The sequence below is a fragment of the Taudactylus pleione genome, unplaced genomic scaffold (assembly GCF_031769625.1).
Source record: "Taudactylus pleione unplaced genomic scaffold, aTauple2 ptg000019l, whole genome shotgun sequence".
Lineage (NCBI taxonomy): Eukaryota > Metazoa > Chordata > Amphibia > Anura > Myobatrachidae > Taudactylus > Taudactylus pleione.
This window is the reverse complement of record NW_028284421.1, coordinates 11250249-11273016: the sequence shown is the minus strand read 5'-3', so window position 1 is coordinate 11273016 and position 22768 is coordinate 11250249. Positions and strand designations below refer to the sequence as shown.

Below are 22768 nucleotides of genomic sequence, written 5' to 3'. Positions count from 1 at the left end.
TATGACCAGAATATACTGGTGTCCCCTGGCAGACTTCATTAAGGGTCCAACCAAATCCATCGCTATTCTTTCAAACGGCACCTCTATAATAGGCAATGGAACTAGTGGACCCTTAAAATGTGGCCTGGGAGCATGATACTGACACTCGGCAGGATGCGCAAAAGTCAGACACCTCTTTGTGAAGCCCGGGCCAGAAAAACCTCTGCATTATTCGCTCAGTGGTTTTCTCTACCCCTAGATGGCCTGCCGTTATATGACCATGGGCCAGATCCAACACTGTTCTTCTGTAGGCTTTGGGAACTATTAGTTGTTCCACAATATCTTCCCCCTTCTTAGTCACCTGATATAACAAATCCTGACACATTGCCATGTGGGGATAGGATAAAGGACTATGAGGGTCTACGGGTTTACCATCAACTACTTTTACATTCTCCCTGGCTTTTACCAAAGTAGGGTCATTCAACTGCTCCACGGCAAAGACCTCTCTTCTGACCTCTAAATCAGGCAGACGATCACCTGGCCCAACAACACTTCCCACCTCAATGGGAGGCACATCAGTTGGCGGGCCACCGTCACGCTTCGCATTCTCTAGTTCGCCAATCATAGTCGAAAAAGGGAATAACTCTGACTCAGAAGAAACTCCCTCCTCCACTACATCGACAACCTTCTCAAATGGATCGGGGTTGTTCACCTCTGGAACAAAACGGCTTTCCCACAACTTCCAGAAGTGAGCAAAGTCTCTCCCCAATATTGCATCGTACATCAGACCATGCACCAAACCCACAGAAACTGTAGCAGAACCACATGGTGTTCACCTCGGCAGTAACATAATATCGAGTATCCCCATGTATGCAGGTCACACCAACAGTTTTCCCCTCACGCCGCAAGGGGTTCACCAGCTCAGTTTTTATAAGTGTCACCAAGCTACCAGAGTCTAACAGTGCCTCTACTCGGTTGCCATCTACAGTGAGTACACACATGTGCTTATCAGTCTCAGCCTGCCGGTCAGCCGTACAGGCTATCTGTGCAAAGAAAGACCCCCTGCGGTAGACATGAGCAGTATCACATTGCATAGGTTCAGTTGTAAGCGAACAATTAGCGGCAATATGGCCGAAGCCACCACATCGGAAACACTGAGTCATATTAATGTCTAGTCGTTTACGGGGCAAGAACCTTCCCGGCCTGGCAGGCCAGTCTCCAGGTTCTACACCCTCAGTCTTAGGTACATTCCACCGCCCAGCACCCTTCTCCCCTGGAACAGTCTTACCAGTGTCTGTGGGAGTTTGCCGGTGCGCCATCGGGGCTCGGTGGGGCATACTCATCAGCTCCTCAGCCGCCACGTACCTCTCCACCAGCTCGACCAACTGGTCCACGGACTTAGGGTCTGCATGGCTCACCCACTTGCGCAGAGTCACAGGTAATGATCGCAAGTACCGGTCCATCACGACCCTTTCCAAGATCTGTGATCCCGTCAGCGTCTCGGGCTGTAGCCATTTTGAGGACAGATGGACGAGGTCATGCATCTGTGAACGGGGAGGCTTGTCCATATGGAACTCCCAGCGGTGGACCCGTTGGGCACGAACAAAGGTGGTGACTCCCAAGCGAGTTAGGATCTCCTGTTTTAGATTTTTATAGTCCTTGACATCAGCCAGGCATAACTCGAAATAGGCCTTTTGTGGCTCCCCAGACAGAAAAGGTGCCACCAGACTTGCCCACTGCTCCTTGTGCCAACTCTCCCTTTCGGCCGTTCTTTCAAATGCGGTGAGATAGGCCTCCACATCATCGCCCGAAGTCATCTTTTGGAGGAAGTGACTGGCTCGTATGGAGTGAGTGGTGGTGGGAGGACCAGTAGTAACATCTCTGGGCCGGGCGACTAGGTGCTGTACCACCTCTTTTATGGCCTGGCAGGTTTCCTCGATGGCGACTTGTTGTTGCCTCTGGGCTGTCTCCAAGGCCAACAGTTGCACCCTGGTGGATTCCTGCTGAGCTCTGGTAGATTCCTGCTGAAGTTTGTTTGTCTCCTGCTGAGCTGCTGTAGCTTGGAGCAAGGCCTTAATAATGTCCTCCATTTTGTCCTGGGGTGTAGGTTGGAAGCTGAACCTTGCCTCTCTGGGCATTGGCTGACGCCTCCTCTATGGGACTCCAAGGACACAGTGTTATTTCCACACTCACAAATTGGGTGTCTGTCCCTTTAATTTTTAAACGGAAAGTTTTCCTCTCACTGCAACTTCAGTGTGTGTGGTTGCCCGCATTCTCCACCATATTGTGACACAGTCAGATTAGGGGCCCCCTCTCCCGGGTAGAAGGACTCCTTTCTTAGACACACACACAGCAGCAGGGAAGCAGCACACCAGTCTGGATGCGAGTGCAAGCTGGTCGGCGCCAGTCTTTATTGTCCAATGTCAGAAATAACATAAAGAAAACAAACATAAATCCTAGCCCTGTCGGGGCACTAACTTCACAAGTGACTTCCCTCACTACAAGAACCTGGCAGGGCCTAATGCCCTCGCCAGCAACAAAGGCACAGCACAGCACTTACAAATAGGTTTTCAAGTGTCTCTGAGCAAACTCCCTGCCTGCTCTCCCAGGTGAGACACTCAGCCCTAAACACACTAGGCTTATATTGGCCACTCTCAGGTGGAAACCCTAACAAGCCTGTTACCAGGCTGCGAGAACCAAAACCTGGAGTGGCCGTGGGGGGAGCCCTCCCTCTCCTCTCACCCACAACCCCCAGGTCCCAAACCGGCTTTTCAAAAAGCCGAGACTCAAGCCTGCTACACTGCAGACTTTCTCCTGGGGGTTTAAAACACATAAGACAGGAATCTGGGACAAATATACCTGCCACAGACCACTTTACCAGTGATCCTATCACACTACCCAGATCTGTACTTGTTAGGTGCTACTTGTCACTGTACCTCGTGAAACTCCTACTGTTTGTACGCAGTGGCGATGCAAAAATACGCTAAAGAAGCAAGATGCGTCTGAAGATGGCCTACTGCCTGAATCGCAGATCATAATTGGACCACCATCAAGATAGGTCACAGCCGACGGCCATCTGTGTAAACCTAAGCTTACTCCGACTAACTGCTGGGACTGCTCAGCCAGGGCCAGGATATGTGCATCAGAAGACGCAGATCCTGGCCTCGGCATGCCTACAAAATGGACCCTGTGGCCGCAGCTTCCCCACCCTCATACGGCTGTGACTAAGGGGGCACTGGGAGCAATCTCACAAGACCCGCTCTGCACATGCGCAGAATCGGTCATGTGCATGTCCAGAATGCCACCATTGGAGATGTACACAAACTATTAGGTACATCTCTGAATAAGCCCCTGTATTTGTACCACACGTCCCCTGCTACTATGCTATACTCAAATTTGTATGTTGACTGTCCAGCGCCAAGGAATTTGTGGCGCCAAATGATGATGATTATGATAGTGATAAACATGCTAAAAAAATAAATAAATACTTGCACTAGCTGCCATAAATCTTAGCTACCCATAAACAATGCCAAATGGGAAATACTTTGGCGGTAACAGTAAGATGTTCCAACACGTCTTCAAATTTCCCACTAACAGTGAGAAGATTTCTACAGAAATTCTCACATTTTGCTTTTATTTTTAAAGTGGTGCCGTTTCCTTTAGTACATTACAAAACACATTCACATCTGCCCTCTACTTGGGTATGCTTTATTTGAATGTGTTTCTCACTTGCTTGGCACTGTATTAAAACAAATGAGCCCAACAGAGGACTCTTTGTAAACTGTCTTTCGACACCTCTGCCAGGCCATGTTAAACATAATCCTGCAGTAATTACACTTATCGTATAAGAACAAACGAAGTGACAGGTGTACGAGGGAGCTGAAAACAAGGCACATGCTAATAAACATACAAATAACAAACTTTTTCTCAAAATGGTATAATTATGATTTGTTTATAACATCTAATTTAGCAAAATACAAGAATTTAAATCCATAATCCATTATTAAAATATAATAGCTTTTATTTTCATATTTTAAGGTTTCATTTAGACATCTGTTATATTTTGGGTAAGTGTATTCTGTTATTTGCTATTGTCACTTCACACTGCCTGTTTAGGACCTGGATTTCACCTGACCATTTTATACTACTATGACCATGTAGCTGATATACCTGGACAATATAGGAGAACTATACAGTATATTGTCAAATGTTCATTAGCTGCTGTGCATATTATTTATTAATGGCCAATAAGGTGTGGTTGAAAAAGCAGGTCTTTATTATAGGATGCAGTCACAATCCCGGCACATGGGATACCGGCGCTTAGAATCCCGGTGCCTAGAATCCCGGTGCCGGTATCCCAAAGGTATGTAGTGGGTGGACAGGGAGGGTTAGGGTTAAGCACTAGGGGAAGGGTCAGGGTTAGGCAGTAGGGGAGAGGGTTAGGGTTAGGCACTAGGCAGGGAGGGTTAGGCACTGGTGACTAGGTTCAGGGTGTGGGGAGGGAGAGCTATGGGTAGGGAAAGGGTTAGGATACTTACTGACAGGTGTCGGTATCCTAACCCAGTTTGGATGCCGGCGTTGGGATCATGACTGCCAGGATACCGAGCGCCTGCATCTCGTACCCAACCCTTTATTACAACTCCTTACCTGAGAAGTGATTGCATTTGCTTTTAATTGCATTTCAGTCATACTTGCTGACCTTTGGGTTGCCCCCTCCAGGCGAATACCGGTAGATGTACTGTAGGCGGTGCTGGGGGTGTGGTTACGCAATAATGTAATCATGGCCCCGCCCCTAGAAAATGCCGCGATTACTGGCATAATGAAGCGGGGGGGGGGGCAGGGCCAAGATGATGCGATTCAACATGAACTGCGCCATCGGCCACCTGTACCGCCCACCTCACTCGGGAAGTGGGAGCCTCCCGGCCAGTCGGGAAGAGTAGGCGAGTATGATGTCAGTGTTAGAGGCAGAGATGTTAGTGTATGAACTTGAAGATAATGAGGAACTGTGGCAAGGTTTACCAGCTTAAATGATTTGCTCAAAACATGAACAGGTTCCTTTTACAGTTGTACCTTAGGATAAGCACTGACAACTGTGTGTGTTTGTATAGATAAAGGGTATTTACTGCCATGCAGCTGGTACCTGGGACAGTATGTGATATACCGAGGGAATGCTTATCCTTTCTACCTTCCTGTTCTGGCGTGTTGTCTGATTAATACTGACATTGGCCGGCAGCTATTTTGTTTCTTACTAATATTTATTATTATGCAACCAAACAACTGTTGGTTTAAGCTTTTATTACAAATAGAATAACACTACATATTAACAATCTGAATATCGCTAACACTGGAAATTTTATAAATACAAATGTGTCCACTTTGCTGCAGTCGCGCTAAAAAGCCCCTCTCAGGGCGCCAGGTCCTGTGAGACTCTGCGAGAGCCAGGTTTCTTTGCCAAAAATCCATCTAATTCGCAATGCGATGTGACTAGGACGCACTGGGGGAATATGCTGATTAATCTGATATGCAAAACTTGTATATCTGTGTACGCCTGAGTCTCTGTATATGAAGTGCTACAATGTAGTGGCCGCAGCTTTTTTCATTCCAAGTTCGGCTGTGGTTCATAGACAGACTCAGGTGCACTCAGAATATACAAATGTCACGTATCAAATTAATCAGCACAATCTGCTGGTGCAACGTATTTTCATCAAAAAAGACACCCAATGCTAGCAGAGCAGCACGGGACCTGGCAGCACACTCACGCCAGGCAAGTAGCGCTGCTTGGCATATTGAGGCTGGATGTATGAGGATACATCTGTAAACTAACAATGAGATTATTTCACATACAAAGCCTTCCACATCAATATCATATACAGTATATCTAAATCAATGGAAATCTTAGTATGTTTGCAATCTCTGGTACCAAAATCAGAAATATGATATACTTGAAGGTGTAAAGCTGTCAGTAGTTATAAAATAGAGAATAAACAACACAAACAGCGGTAATAAAGTGAAAAACAGAGAAAGGAGCTCTAGGCTCAGTAATCCTGAGATATTGTTCACAAACCCTGAAAACCTGAGATGTACATGAAAACCCAAATCTGCTCAATCTTTCTTTAATCTCCAAACATTTCAACAGATAAAATATAGACACACAGGGTCACAGTGCTAAGTTCTAGTGTCTGGAATCCGTGGTTGGAAAGTCATCACGCAGACATCTCTTACACTTTTTGAATTAATACATCAAAACTGACATCTTGACACATGACAACGTCACAATTCTGCCCAAAAGATAAAATGAAATACACCAAGTAATAAAGTGAAAAAATTACTATAAATTGCAAAATCCCCAAATGCTATCCATTCCTGATACAAATATAAGACTTGCCATTAGTTCGAAACTACATTAACATATTACACATATAAGCTGTTCCACTGTTTATTAAAATGCCAACTACTTAGGGGCTTATTTATCAAAAGCACATAGACCCTAAATCAGTGGTTTCCAAACTCGGTCCCCAAGGCACCCTAACAGTCCAGGTTTTAAAGATATTCATGCTTAAGAGCATAGGTGATTTAATTAGTACCTCAGTCAGTTTGATTATACCATCTGTATACAAGCAGGGATATTCTTAAAACCTGGACTGCTAGGATGCCTTGATGACCGAGTTTGGGAAACCCTGCCCTAAATCATGTGAAAACTGGAGCTTTCTAAGGAATTGGAGATTCTGCCCATTTATGGAAGCCCCCTACTGGTGATGGCTATCGCCAGTAATAGACCCCACCGGGCATCACCTGTGGTGCTTCTCCATACAAATCATATATTTATAACGGGCAGCCGCATTAAAAGTATTGTTGCTGTCATCCGATAGCTAACGTCTTGCTAGGATGGAGTTAGTGGGGAGCACCCACAACAGAAAATAATGCATTATAATTAAAATAATTATACTACAAGTTAGGTAAATTGACCACAGCTAGAGCACATGCAACAGAATTTGAATGCTGTAGGTGGAATCATGATGAGAATCAGAAACAAGCACATGTAACTAGCACATTCTGGTATGTCTGTAATACCATCACATAACTTATTTCACAGATCATTTATAAGGGCTAACGTTTAACCATCCGATGCATCTTATTCCATAACCACTGGACTGACAGATGAATAAAGCCTGACTTCCCTATACAGAGACGCTTTAAGAGAGGAGGGAGCCTGTGTGTAGGCTTGGATCGGGCCCCCTCCTCTCTTGTGGTGCAGTAGACTCTGGCAGAGTCTACTGCACATGCACAGGTCTCTGGGAACATGGCACCGTCGTCACGTTCCCAGGACATCTCTACTGCGTATGCGCAAATCACCGGAAAATGGCCACTGTGGCCATTTTCCCGGTGATTTCTGCAGCTCAGTAGGCAGCGCTGTGCTGACGAAGAGGTAAGTATATTTTAAAGGGGTGCAGGGTGTGCGGTGTGTGGACCCCCTGCACCGCACATCTTGTACACATTATAAATACGCACCTGTCCCTATATGAGAACTGCTTTGAGATTTTTTAATATGTGAGAATCATATGTTGTCCAAATTGTCCTATAGTCACCTATGAAGGTGGAAGGGGTGCTCAAATTCCTCAGCAGCTTCTTTGCCACTTTAATGGTGCATACACATACAACGATTTTGTAACCAACGATTTTCTGTCAGATTTTCCCTTGAAAAAGTGTACGATTTTTGAAGTGTAATGAACAATATTTACAACGATGAATGAAAAATGTACCTTTCCTTAATGAAAATCGTTATGTTGGACAGTCTGAAATGGACGATGAACGATAACTACAAACTACAAATGGAAGCGCGCTTGAATGATTATCGTCCATCGTTATAACTCAGAAACTGAACGATTTTTGAACGATTGAATGATAACGACGTAGTTAACGACAAATCGTTCAAAAAATCGTTACGTGTGTATGCACCTTAACTCAGTCTCGTTGCTTGAACATGGAAACTTTTTGAAACTGATGTTGCCTGCAATCTTCAAGTTTAGGATGAATGGTCTTAGGCCCTGATTCAGAGCCGGACGCTCTGACCAGAGCGCTCGCTCTGAATCAGGGCCCACCTCCATTAAAATGGAGCGTCCTCCTGGACGCTCGTATAGCTGTGGGTCACCACCCACAGCATATACGAGCGTGCAAAAAGATGGTCGCGATGGTCATCGGAACTGCGAGTGAAAGCCTGCGGTTGGGTTTCCCAACCGCAAGGCCAGGAGTGATTTTGGCCCCACTGACATCACTAGTGATGTCAGTGGGGCCGGCTTCAGACGGTAGGCGTTCACCATCTACAGCACGCCCCCTTTGGTGAGACACTCCGAGCGAAGGAAAGTCCTTCGCTCGCCGGGTCTCGCGCATGCGCACGACGGAGCTCCCTCCGTCGTGCGCATGCGCAGTGGGGAATATCGACCCACTTGCGAGCGTACTGCCGCTCGCGAGTGGGTCTGAATGACCCCCTTAGTTATGTATATCTGTGTGCGACTGAGTCTCTGAATCTGTATACGAAGTGCTACAATATAGTACAATGTAATAAATCTTGATAAGTATTTTTTGCCTGCTATATAGTATTTTCTCACTTCCTAATGAAATATAACTCATGTCTAACTTTTACTCCTCTTAACACAGTAACCCACGTTAAATGTGACAAACCTTTTATATTAAGCCACAATACCAGCTATAATACAAAAGCATGGTATATCTTTATATTAAACTGCTTTTAATCTTTGAATGGAATAATCTGTACTTAAAATAAGTACAACCAGAGCAAACAACGTATTTTCCTATGAAAGCATATTTATTTTCTTCTAATCCATGCTTTCCTATGGCAGCTAAGCATCAGACACTGTAAGCAGTTTTAATTCATTGCTTGGTATACAAGTGGTGCAAACTATTTTCTTCCTTTTTGGTTTACAAATGACAGAATGAAAGCTGCCCCTGATATACCTTTACATGGTTTTCTCACTTGCACACAAACACCTTGCTATGTACAGCTTTCTACACGCAGCAGCAATTTACTTGAAGATTAAAGGGATATTATTAAATCATGGGAAACACACACACTGCTCTTGCCACCGACACCATTAGGGTGAAAGCTGCCTCTGATAGATAAGGTTGCCACTGTTTCATGTATAATGAGTCTCTGCATTGCTGTGATTGAATCCGAAGCGCAAAGTGTCCTAATTTTGCTAATTTGTAATGAATGAATTACTTATATATAATGAGTCATATCAAAGATTGCTTATTGTGTGATTCATGTTTTGCCTTTTTTCTGTTCAAAATCAAAGCCAGCTCACCCTTACATGCCTCCTGACGGGATATGCTTCAATTCATTTTTACTGAATCCAATAGACAGCAATGACCTCGCTGCGCACGTGACAGGATTGCGTAAATAGAAGAAGGCCGTTTGCTGAGATGAAATGTAACATGCCCATAGCAGTTTACCAAAGGCACCATTGTATTGTATGTACACTGGCTGCTTACTAACAATACAGGGTTTATTTAACTATATTATCCAAGGCAGTGGGGGCCAACCATTTACAAGCAACTAAGCATCAACTGTCAGAAATACCGTCCAGGCAAACAAAAGAAATCTAGTAGAGTTCATGTTACATTTGCTATGTAAGCTTTCATTACTTTATTAATGTTATATGTATATATCTAACCCACCTTCCCTGGCTGTTTCAGCCCGGTATCAGTTACTGGAAAATAGGGGGGAACCGACACCGATCCCCCCCCCCCACAATTTGAATTTTTACTTTAATATGTTTTCTTTATTTTAATATTAATCCTTTATAACACACCAAAGCCTGCACAGGTCATACTGATCTGTGCAAACCTTCGGACAAACACTCTGCTCACAGACAGGGCTATTTATTTTGTGTATTGTGCTGCAATTTGGGTTCGATTTTGATCGATTTAACAATCGGGATTCCTAGTAAATGTGTGATTTGCAATGGAAAGGATACAATGTTTGCCCAATGGTATATTGCCGTGTACTGGAGTGTCAAGTCGTGCTTAACCTGTGATTTGCGGTTGATTTGGGCTTCAGTAAATCTCCGATTTGCAAAATCACGGGCATATCACATAAAAATACCAAATCGACCTTTAGTAGATTTCACTCCTAGGTGTATGAGGACACATCTGTAATTTTAAAAAAGTTTACATTGTTTTAATCAAAAAATATTTATCAATATGTGATTAAGGTAATAACATCAGACATCTGAAACCAAGAGAGTCTTCAGCTCAATGTCTTATTTGCCACCAATTGCATTCATTACTGAACAAATAATATCTTAGACATATGTCTGATCCTGTCCTTGTTGTGATAAGTTTGGTGCAAAGGAAAGGAAGCCTGAAGTTTGCACAAAGGAGCTTTCTCTACCAGACACAGTACTGTTAATAAAGACCATAGATACTACCACCAGCCAAGCCTCTGCAAGCCCAGAATGACAAGTTCACTCACAGCACTGCAGTATGGGTACACTGTCTAAGCAGAACAGCTTCTTTCTTCATTATACATGCAGAAGGAGCTCAAGACTGGTTCTATATACTGGTCCAACCTTCTCTGACAGCTATTACCCCTTTTCCACCAAAATCCCAGGTCTTCCCCGGGAATTTGGAATACGGTTCCAAGCCGGGTGCAGTGCCGGCGCTTGGAGATGATGTCATCACCAAGCGCCAGAAACTCACCTGAACGCCAGATCAGAGCGGACCGGTGACCAGGGGAGGGGGTCCTTCCCGGGAATGGGTATTTGGTTGGACCTTCTGAGTCCTGTCAACTGTGTGCACTGTGACACCCCCACCCACCTCCTTCCTCTACCATAATGTTAAGCCACTGGTGTGACTCTTAAGGGTATTAGACCCACCACAGCCTTGAGGGCTGTATGTCTTGGCTAGATGCGGCCGTGAAGCAGCTTTGAGAGCTGATATGCCTTGGCTTGATGGGTCTGTGGGCCGTAAGACACGACGCGGCCATTGGGCCATGCAGCAGCCTTGAGGGCTGGTATATCTTGGCTAGCTGTGGCCTGTGGGCTGTAGGACAAGATGCCTTTGGGCCGTGTAGAAGCTTTGATGGCTGGTATGCCTTGGCGTGCTGTAGCCTGTGTGCCGTAGGACAACATGCAGCCTTTGGGCCGTGTAGCAGCCTCGAGGGCTGGTATGCCTTGGCTAGATGTGGCCTGTGGGCCGTAGGACAAGATGCGGCCTTTGGGCCGTGCAGCAGCCTTGAGGGCTGGTATAACTTGGCTGGATGCGGCAGATGAAGGACTAGTGCCACATAATAGACACAGGCGTTGGTACACAGGATTGCGTACTTTGGACTCAGTAGTGCGGCCGGTGCTGCTGTATTGACACAAGCAGCTGACGCTGGAGTGCGGCTTGTGCCGCCGAGTTGACACAAGCAGATGCCACTGGAGTACAGCCTTTGCCGCCGGGTTGACACAAGCAGCTGACGCTGGAGTGCGGCTTGTGCCGCCGGGTTGACACAAGCAGCTGACGCTGGAGTGCGGCCTGTGCCGCCGGGTTGACACAAGCAACGTACGCTAAAGTGCGGCCTGTGCCTCCGGGTTGACACAAGCAGCGTACGCAGGACTGCCTGCTCTTGGACACAGAGTGCTGTCCGTGCTGTCTGGATGACAAGAATGGCAGAGGACAGGTATGCGGACGGTGCCGCCTAGCTAACACAAACGGCAGGTAGACAGTATGCGAACTGTGCCGCCTGGATGACACAAATGGCAGTATAACAATATTGACAGGAGAACTGGTGCTCGACTGGATAACAGGAGACAATGCCAGAACCGGAAACACGAAAACTCTATCACCGGCATCAGAGCAGCCTTCGCACCAGCAGGAAATAGCCACAGGAGCCAATCCAGATTGGGCCATTGATGATGAACAGCTGGTAGGAGGAGGTCAGTGAACAATCACCCAGCGTTAGCCTTGTCCTGCGTTCGCAAAGCGGTGGCTTGTGACACATAGTATGACGTGCTGATAGGTCTGTGGGAGTGCGCACATGTGTGTGATTGGCAGCCATATTGGACACTCCTCCAGAGAGATTTTGAATAGGAGACAATAATTTGTAGGAGGACAGCTAAGACAAATGAAACATCAAATGCATACTTACAAGGTTCATAACTTACTCTTTAAAGGAAAAAACTCTCCTATATGGAATTGCTACACAAAAGAGTATAGACTCATAAGGTGTATCCACTAGTGTCAAACGTTGATGTCTCTCTGTATTAGAGTCACTTGTTTATACAAAATGTAGAAATGCACTAGTGCAGGCCAGGCCAACCTGTGGCTCTCCAGCTGTTGAAAAACTACAAGTCCCAGCATGCCTTGCCACAGTTTCGCTGTTAGGGAATGCTAAAACTGTGGCAGGGAATGATGGGACTTGTAGTTTCACAACAGCTGGAGAGCCACAGGCTGGCCAGGCCTGCACTAGTGCTATAATGTACCTGTTAGCATCCTCTTCCACTACTCCAGCCCCGCATGATATATCACTGTCTTTTCTCAATATACCTATATCACCATTTATACTTTTAAAATTAATCTAGTCTAAATAGAAATGTATTCAATAATTATTTTAATGTCCATGTAGCCTACCAAATAACTCACCAGATTGGCAATCTCAATGCAGTTTCAACAAAATGTTGCGATCCATTTACTGATTAGCTGACACATGCATATATACCTAAGCAGAAAACAAAACAAAACTGCGAGCACCGTCAGTCATTTTCCAAAGTATTCTTGGCAAAGAAAATAGAAGGAATAAATAAATGCAGCGGCATGATAAAAGACCACTATTCCATTGGGGCTACTGTCCAGCCATCCCCATGTCAAACACAATAGAATGATATAGTTACAGATTATGTGCAGCATATGTTTGAACGGTGCCTTAGCCTTCAGCCACATGTCTAAGATATTACTTGTTCGGTAATGAACGCGATTGGTGGTAAATGAGACACTGAGCTAGAGGCTCACTTGGTGTCAGATGTCTGATGTGATTACCTTAATCTGAGTGAGGAGGAAACTAGTGTCCTTCTTTTTCAGCCTCCTGTAATAGGTTTACTGCACAATAAGGAGTGAAATGACCACTCTGTACATATCTATAGTGGATCATATATCAATTTATTAACAGAGGTACTATTAAAAAAACAGAGTTGTTCTGTAATATAAAAGATACAGGTTAAATCAAAATGTACCCACTACACCTGATTGTGAATGTGTTATGTATGTGTGAGACCACTCTTGTCCCAGTATCTTGTCTTATTACACTGAACTTCTGTATAGTCCCTCCCTTACCACATACTCCCACCTCTGCCTACTTCTTATCTTGCCTGTCACTCTTATATGACTCTCTCATATCAATGATCATCTCTTGTATATGCCTTGAGTTGGCATGTTGACACCACAGATATCAGTGTAAAAAGTAAATCTAAAGCAATGTAGTTGTTTTTGTGGCTGTAAGATGCTACAATTGCTTGCATCCAAAATAGAAATCTGATCTAGTGTTAAATAACAATAGATATTGCATTATAAAGATGCCACATATGCTCATAAGAGTCTGCTGACATCTAATGTACATAGATAAGTGGAAGTAAACTGTCATTTCAGAGTAGATGTGGGTTGCAACCACTGTGTGTGGTTAGTGGGGTGTTTCCACACGTGAATCCACTTTGGAAACTCCCCAGTAATGAACATAAAGACTAAAACCAAATTTTTGGCAAAAATAAGGAGTTATCATTGCTTCCTCCTATTTAATAAAAGGGCTACTGCAGAGAAATCACAGCAGTTCCTGTAATAGTATTCCGATTACTCTAGTCCCAATAGACTGCTATGTGGACTACAAAGTAGCTTAATTTAAGTGATTTAAAAGCTGGACTTCTTATCGCTAGATGTTACCAAAAAGAGGGTGGATCCTATTCCGGCTTAACCTTTAGTTGTGTCCAGTATTCTACTCTCGTCATAGGCTGATTCCAAGTATCCAGGTCCTGGACAGTGGCCCCGACTGTGGTGATTATATAGGTGAATTTGCCTTTATCCACCCATCCATGACCCATTCTTAACCAGACTATCTGTGGGGAAAAGTGACTCGTCCACACTCACCTAGGACTGCAACACTGGCTTAAACATCTTAGGGGGCCCCAAAGAAGTGGTCACATCAGACCCCAAGAATCTACTTGGTGACACTAGTTACTGCTTTATGGGGTATTGGTACATTTGGAACAGTTTTGTTCACTATACCACTACTCGCACACAGTCAGAGAGGCATAAACCTCATTAGTTCTGCTTGTAGTCATCACTGACTGATTGCTCTATTTAAACTGCTTCTGCCTGAAGGGATTTTACTCTCATTAAACAGCATTACATTATGCTGTCCAATCAGATACATTTGCAAAGATCTCTGTATTCATTCAAAGTTCTCCAGGGTGTTGGGCTGAAGTTTAATGAGAGCAATCAGTAATGTATCCACCTCTGCTATAGCTATCTCTCTGTGAGAAAACGGAGTATGAGGGACAGGCAGTACTCATGACATGGGAATGTAGAAATGAATGTGCCAGAACACTGCCAAGTTAGTAGCTTAAAGTAGGAGCACAAAACAATACACACTACACCTTCAAAGGGTTCTCTCTATTTGGCTGATGCAGAGTGAGTATAGCGCCAGTTTGCGTAGAGTTTTTTGCACGATCTTGCTGCACGCGTTTTGCACATATCAAACTTTACGACCAAAGAAGAGGAACAGGGCATACTTCAAAGAGCATTTTCATATAAATGCAGTTAAAGCAGACAAGCAATTGTGTGCAAATACACCTGTTAGGAGGCATATCTTTTGCAGGACAGGTGCAAGTGCACACTGCTTATCATGGCTTGGAGTAGGGATGGCCATTGCCAATCGATGGTTAGAAACCATCCATGATCGCCAGCCAATGTCAACTAGTTTTAACATCGATGGTAAAGATACAGGTGCTTTCCTACCATTTCTGGTAGCCGTGGGCCAGATGTTTTTCTTTCTTTTAATGCTTGCAAACAGTGCTGCAGCTGTTGCACAGGGCTTATCCCTGCTCTGCGGTGCCACTGGCCAATACATGATGACAGTCAGTTTAATTAGTGTCAGTCAGTGATGATGTGTACCGTGATGGGTGGAGCTTGGGCTGACCTGGATAACTGACTTGACTGACTGGCTGAGCAGCCTGAGTTCAGCTGTCAGTCAGCAGTCCAGCGCAGAGCACGGGGAATGGAGAGGAGCAGAAGAGAAAATAAATGAAGGACTCCGGAGTCTATGGCCATCATGTGCACAAAGGAAACTTTTGCCCACTGATTCAGTTTCTGGCATGAGTATAGCAAATCTTCTTCTACAAATACTTGGCACCGAGGGTATGCGATAACAGAAACCATCAATGGTAGGCGATCATATAGTTTATAACCATCGATGGTTCCAGCTAAAAATTATATCAATAGCAACCACTGATGGCAGGAGTACCAATGACCATCTCTAACTTGGAGTAAACCTGGCACACATGCTGCTGTTGCATGAGCTGGCCTATCTCAAGATGTGTACAGCTTTTCATATGTGCGGTAAGACACTATTTTCCTGTGCACTTTATTTTTGAGTAATTAACATTTTACTTCCAACTCTGCATCAGCCTGTAGTTATCCAATCCTGTATATTTTTTCATCATTATTAATCATAGTTGAATAAAACATGTTATTTGTATTTTTTTTTAAATAAATATAAGAGCATCTATTGCCACATGTTCTGGTACCAGTATGCTAATAGTTTATAATGTGATTGTATCCCAGACAAATAGTTGTAAATTAAAGTACTCTTATTTAGCCTATATATTACTTTCTCATTAGCTCTTTTGGCCTTTCTGTATCTTTATGCTGATGTCACCCAAATCTATCTGCCCTCCCCTGACATCTTGTTTGTCTCAACACTTTCTCGGGCTTAATATGTCCAAGAATTAGCTCATTGGGGAGATATATCAAGACTTTCAAAGAGTAGAGAGGCGAACAAGTGGAGAAGTTGCCCTTAGCAACCAATCAGCTTCTACCTATCATTTTATAGAATGTACTTGATATATAGTTGATTGGTTGCTATGGGCATCTTCTCTACTTGTCACTTCTCCACTCTTTAGAGGTTTTGATATATTTCCCCCGTTGTCTTCCACCCTTTCCGTATTTCCACGCCTTCCAATTTTTCCTCACTGTTGACAACACTATCATCTCCTCACTCCCCACATTCAGTAACTCATCAACTCCTGTTGATTTCATCTCCAGAACATTGCCAGATTTTGTCATTTCCTCTCCTTCAATGCTACCAAAGCACTTACTCACCATTCCTTGTCTTGACTATTGAAACCTTCTCCCCATTCTCCCCTTAATGCTGCTGCTAGACTTATTTTTCTTTTACGCTGCTCTATGTCTGCCTCCCCTAGCTGCAAAACCCTCCACTGACTCCCTATCCCTTACAGGATCCAGTTTAACTCTCACCATCACCTACAAAACTCTTTCACTTTATTCTCCCTCCTACAATCCCAACCTTACTTCCCTCCACATAGCCTTTCCGGTCAGTCGATGACCGCCGCATCTCCCTCCCACTGATTCATACCTCTCACTCCCGCCCTGTCCCTAACCTATGAAACACTCACCCTCTTTCTATCAGACTCTCCCCCACATACAGTGCTTCAAACGCTCCCTCAAACTCACCTATTCACCCTAGCCTACTGGATCTCAGTCTGATCTGGTCTTCCCTCCTACATCCTTAACCCCTTATAGCTTTCCAATACCACAACTGCTTCCTCTTTTCTTATAGAATGTAAGCTCTCACGAGCAGGGCCCTCCTTCCTCTGGTTTCATCACTCCCCTTAAGTTTACTATCTCAGCCAATTAATATTAATTATAGTAATTATGTCTACACTTGTAATTATGTTTATACAGTATGTTTTTCAGTTTATCCTTTTTTTGTATTTTTGATCTGTACGGTGCTGCAAACATTTGTGGCGTCTCATAAATAAATTCTAATTATAATAACCATTTTACATATGACACATGGGACAATACTGCTACAGCAATAGAATAAACACTGCTTTAATGTATATAAGAACAAAGCACACAATGTTTTTGCTAATTTCTGTAATTCACATTTGATGAATGATAGACATTCAATCCTAGTAGTAAAAACACAGTTCATAACATATTTTCAAGTTTCATTGGTCCAACGTAACTAGACTAATAAACTGCTTTTATTTGATTAAAAATCCTGAAAAACCACCTTGAAAGAGAGAATGCTTGGTCTTGCTGACACTTAAAGATGCACAATAACCTGTACATAGCTACTAAAATCAATGAATGTCATCAAATGACACCCACATCAACTGAATACATCATCTGCTAGATGCTTCACAAAGAGACGGATGTGATGCTCGTCTATACGTATGCCTGCAGAATGTATGCAATTACAAACAACTGATACTAGTTCTAATCCTAGTGTAACCAAGAAGGGAATAGGAAGGAATGCATCATGTGTCCAGTAAGATTAAGTGAAGGTGAACATGGTTATTGGTATAATTAGCATGGTGGCCCTTAGTTCTTGTCATTGAATTACTACCATTAGCAGAATGTTCTAAGATAATTCATTACAATGACCAATTTATAAGGCTAAACAATCTGTTTATCTGAAAAAAGATTTCTGTGACTATTATGCCAATTTCCCCCAATTTGCTTTCTCCAAATTCAAGGCTTCTATTAGTAAAAACATCTCATTCCTTATAGATGTGATAGATGAATATTAGGAATGGGGATATCATTTATGTTATTGTTAAACTGTTTCTTAATGAATATGATAAAGTAGAACAGTAGTGATTTGCATTTGGCCGTAGGAGGTTAAGCAACCTATTACGGGTAGTAATAGACTTCATTAGCTCCTCATATTGGATGTTTATACTCCAAACCATATTTTCATTGGATACTATTATTATTATTATAATTTATTTATATTACGCCACAAGTGTTCCGCAGCGCCTTACAAAGTACATAAACAAATAGGTTGATTTACAGTGACTTACAGTACAGTACAATACAGGACATGGATAATATACATTGCTACATTTGTGACCATAACACCCAGATAAGCAACAATACAAAGCAACCAAGTGTTAGGTGCCCTAGTAGAGAGTAAGAAGTAGATGAAAGTAGAGTAAGGAGAAGCACAAGAGGGTAGAGGGCCCTGCTCATAAGAGCTTACATTCTAAAGCAGGGGTGGGGAACCTTTTTTCATCCGAGGGCAATTTTAATATGTATAACATTATTTGTGGGCCCAGTGCAGGCCACGCCCCCACCATGTGATGTCACACGGGGCGGGACCACAATCGCCGGTGATTACAGCAATGCCTGAAGCATCCTGAGGATGCTCCGGGGAACTGTAAGGGCAATGGTGTGACCGTCTGAAGCATCTCTGTTTTAAAGGATATCAATGGTCGATTCGAAATGGAACAGCGGTTCTAAACCTCAACCAGTTTTCCCAACAGGTCATGTTTTCAGGATTTTGTTCTGTGTAATTAGGTGGGGTAATATAGAGAAACTCATCTGTTCATGATTTAAAACAAAATCCAAAACGTGACCTGTTGGTGGTACTTAAGGACTGGAACTGTGAACCCCTTCTCTAGAATATAGATTTATAATTATGTATTATTTATGTGCATCCACTTATTGATCTTTTAACTTGATGTTTGTCTTTGGCCTTTTATTTAACTTAATCCTTGCATCATGAAACATATCCTTCTACTGGAGTCACCTGGCACGCAATTAATCTTTATTTCATCTGCAGATTAAAGTATTTTTATCTTTATAAATTAATTTTCTGAATCACTTTCATTTATGTATAATGAACAGAACAATAGCGAATCATAACAAAACAATACATAATATAAACCTACAATTTTAGTGAAATAAATTGCAAGTTCAGTATAATTCATCTTATATTGATGATCAGTTTCATCTAATCACTTCATGCAGCCACACCGTCTAAACACATACATAAGAAATTCATAAAAAAGTGTAAATTCTGAACACTTACATTGAACTCGCAGAGATCCACGCTATCCAGGCTTTTGCTTCTGTGGATCCGTCCCTTTATTCTCCGTAGAGATGGCTTTCCTTGACTAGTACTGGAAGTGGCTGCATTGGGGTTTTCTGATGATGGGGTGACCCTGCAATAACACAAAGCTTTTTAAATTATGTCACTGAATGCTATCAACACTTATTCAATATTCCAGCATACATTGATATGAATAAGTATTTCAGCTTCCAACACTTTTTTTCCCATTCTGCAGCCCCAGATGCTGATTTTAAAATAGATTATTTAATAACAGTCATATATATATAGCACCTACAGTACATAATGCTTTACAGGGAGACTATTTATTCTTTCAGCCCCTGTTCCACTAGAGCTTACAATCTAGGGGGTGATTCAGCATCGATTGGAAATGCAAAGCTGCATGCAGGCAGCTTTGCAATTCTGTCCTTGCTAATATGCAAATGCAGCAGGAAGTGTATGACACCCCCTGCTGCATTTGCGATCTCAGCACTGCAACCGAGGTCATAGGCAATCGTGGATGGCGCGCGAGGCCAGGACACTGCATCCGTCAATGCAATTCCTGGCCTTATCACTCCCGGAAAACGGGGCGAAAACGCCCCCATTTCTGGGAACACCGGCCGCCCCTGCCCCCGAACCGCCCCTAATGCCTCTGCCTGTCAATCAGGCAGAGGCATCGAAGGTACTGCATGTGACTATGCAGGACCCATTCTGCACACTCGCAGAATGGGTCCTGCGCACACGCAGATTCCCGATAATCGTGAATCTGCGTTCAGCATTGCACTTCTGTGCAATGCTGAATCAGCCCCTGCACTCAGACCCGGCAACAGGGGGGGAATAAGGGTACACCAGTACCGGGCCACGAGGTCCAGAGGGGCCCTGAGGCCCAGACGGGCACAAAGCGGGGCCGCGGACGGCAGACTTAGCGCTCCAGCCATGGCCGCCGGTACTCATATCAGCCACCCAGCTCTTTTGTATTCTGGCCAAAGCAACGTTGGGCTTGATTTGCCTGTAGCTCAGACATGACCCGGGCCGGTCATGACCTTTTCAGTAAGCAATGTGGCAGCGTGACGTCATAGGTCATGCCGTCGCACATCATCCCTGTCTGTCAGCCACAGAGTGGACTACACTGCGGTGGTGAGGGGCTGGGTGTGGAGGAAGGGGTTGGGGGCAGCGGCTGAGGAAGGTGAAGGGCTTTGGGGCTGAGGAAGGTGAAGGGGGCTATGGGCTGGGGAAAATGAAGGGGGCTGGGAAAGGTGAAGGATGCTGAGGGCTGGGTAAGATGAAGGGGGCTAAGGGCTGGTAAAGGTGAAGGATGTGGAGGGCTGGGAAGGTGAAAGGGGCTGAGGGCTGGGGAAGGTGAAGGGGGCTGAGGGCTGGGAAAGGTGAAGGATGCTGAGGGCTGAGGAAGGTGAAGGGGGCTGAGGGCTGGGGAAGGTGATGGGACTAAGGGCTGAGGAAGGTGAAGGTAGGTGGTTGTGGGCTAAGAAGGGTGATGGTGGTCTGAGGATGGGTCTAAGGCTGAGGAAGGTGATACGGGAAATTTGGGCTGAGTATGGCGATGAGGGTCTGAGGACTAAGGATGGCTGGCTACAGACACCATTCCTTCTACCCCTGAGACATCTACAGCACTGTGATCAAGACCTGCCTGCATCATCAGTGACAGTGTGGGAAGTCATAGTGTATTTTTTACTTTATTTAAACGCTGGCATATCTTTCAGTTTACATTATCATTCTTCACATATCACACATGCAGGGGAGTTGTGTGTGGGTGCGAGGCCGGGGCTGGTTGAGAAAAGATGGGGCCCTCAGAGACATCAGTGTACCAGGCCCCAAGATTTCTGTCGTCGGACCTGCCTACACTCCCTACTACACACAGTAGGGCTCATGTTGTCAGAAGCCAATTAACCAACCATAGCAGTGTGACAAAAACACAAGGAGAACATGCAAACTCCTCACAGATAGGGCTTGGTTGGAATTGAACCAATGACCCCTGCACTCTGAGGCAGAAATGCCAACCACTGTGCAACCATACAGTTTTAGCACTGATCTACTAAGTACAGATTACCTTTTGAAGTTAAAATAAATATACGAAAACATTGCCACAAATGATAGACAAAGGGGGAATTCAGTTAGCCGCGGGATATGCCCAGCAGCTAACTGAACGTGTAGCGTGGAGAATAGCTATTCAATTAATTAGCCTTTCCCCCATGGGTTAATTAGCACTAACCCATTGATTCCGCATGAAATCAGTGGGTTTCCCCATGCATTAAAGGTGCCTTTTATCGTTGTCAACCTCTGAATCTTAACGCATGGGGTAAACCCCGCTAACTGAATCGACCAGTGTGGGTAATTAGCCACAGGACAAACTTTGCGACTAAAATTATATCTCCCCCAAAAAGATTACATTTTAAGTAAGTCACTTAACAAGTGAAACACATTAGGCCTAATTGCAACTGCGGTCACTCTCAGTGCATCCAAATAAATATGAATATCTGAGTGTGGGCCTGATTCAGCAAGGATTGCAACTGCGATTACGCATGCAATCAGGCGATTGTGTTCTGTGCATGCGTATGCGAATACTCCACTGTGATCGGGACTACGATCGCAGTCACTACGCAGACCCATCGCAGAGTGATTGACAGGAAGTACCGTTTGGGAGTGGTGACGGGGGGGGTCGGTGAAACGCAGACGTGCCAGTGCGTTTGAACGCCGTTGCAGGTGCGTGCATAAATTAGGCACTGTGATGTCATACGCAGCTTGAGTACTCACTGCATGCGATGAGGTTAGCATTCCTGAGAAGGTCAGAGCTTGTGCACGTGTGCGTGAGGCTGCGATGGTACTCGATGTTACCAATGGTTTTGCAGTTTTGCTAAGTATTATGGATGTGTGTAAGATAAGGTGGGCATCCTTATGTTGTGCTGCGATGGCATAGCGATCACAGAGGATTAGCATATGTTTGCAGTGAGACTGCGTGCGAAATCGCTATTGCATTCGCAGTTGCGATCCGTACTGAATCAGGCCCTGTATTCAGAGATGGCAGGATCTAAGTGACTGCTTTGCCCATGTCCATCTGCCTGTGAAAGCACTGGTCATCACTATCAGAGCACATTTGCACCAGCCCTATGAGTGATGCAAGAGATCCGTCTGAAATCAGAGGGATCTCTGAGGCTGATTCAGATATGTACGCTAATTCAATCGAAGCTGCGATCCTGTACGTAGTTGCTGTGTGCGAACATATGCCAGACAAATGGAAATCTATTGAGACACCCACCGACGGCAACGCAGATCCAAGTGCGTACAAACACGCAGTGGTGGTCGCAGATCATTTCGACAATGGACCATCAGAGTAACCCTATGACTGCGGGAATCGAGATGCTGGTGTCATATTTTCTGCATACGGGATCACAGATATAGGCAGATATTCACCCCAAAAACAGCTTACTCAGACTGGCCAGTGCTGCACTCAGATCGCTATGCTTGTCAGGAGGTGTCTGCTTCCTGTAGACACCTCCTGCAGTATTTGAATATTTGCTGGACGGTATTGCACAGCCGCTTCCTTGCATATGTGCAATATCATCCGGACCTATCAGGCCCTATGTGAGCACTGAGACAGGGGCTTTAAGAGCCGGCCAGGGTGAAGGGTGTGTGGCCTAATCGCGT

General features: G+C 44.4%; 1 protein-coding gene across 4 annotated transcripts in view; it reads right to left on the bottom strand.

Moving 5' to 3' along the window:
• Positions 1-22768, bottom strand: part of TJP1 (tight junction protein 1) — a 423870-nt gene that overhangs the window by 362307 nt on the left and 38795 nt on the right. For all 4 annotated transcript variants that reach the window (XM_088445442.1, XM_088445452.1, XM_088445464.1 and 1 more), the window contains exon 2: positions 19088-19220. In XM_088445442.1, the coding sequence (XP_088301568.1) occupies positions 19088-19220 (133 nt within the window). The remainder of the gene's footprint in view (positions 1-19087; positions 19221-22768) is intronic.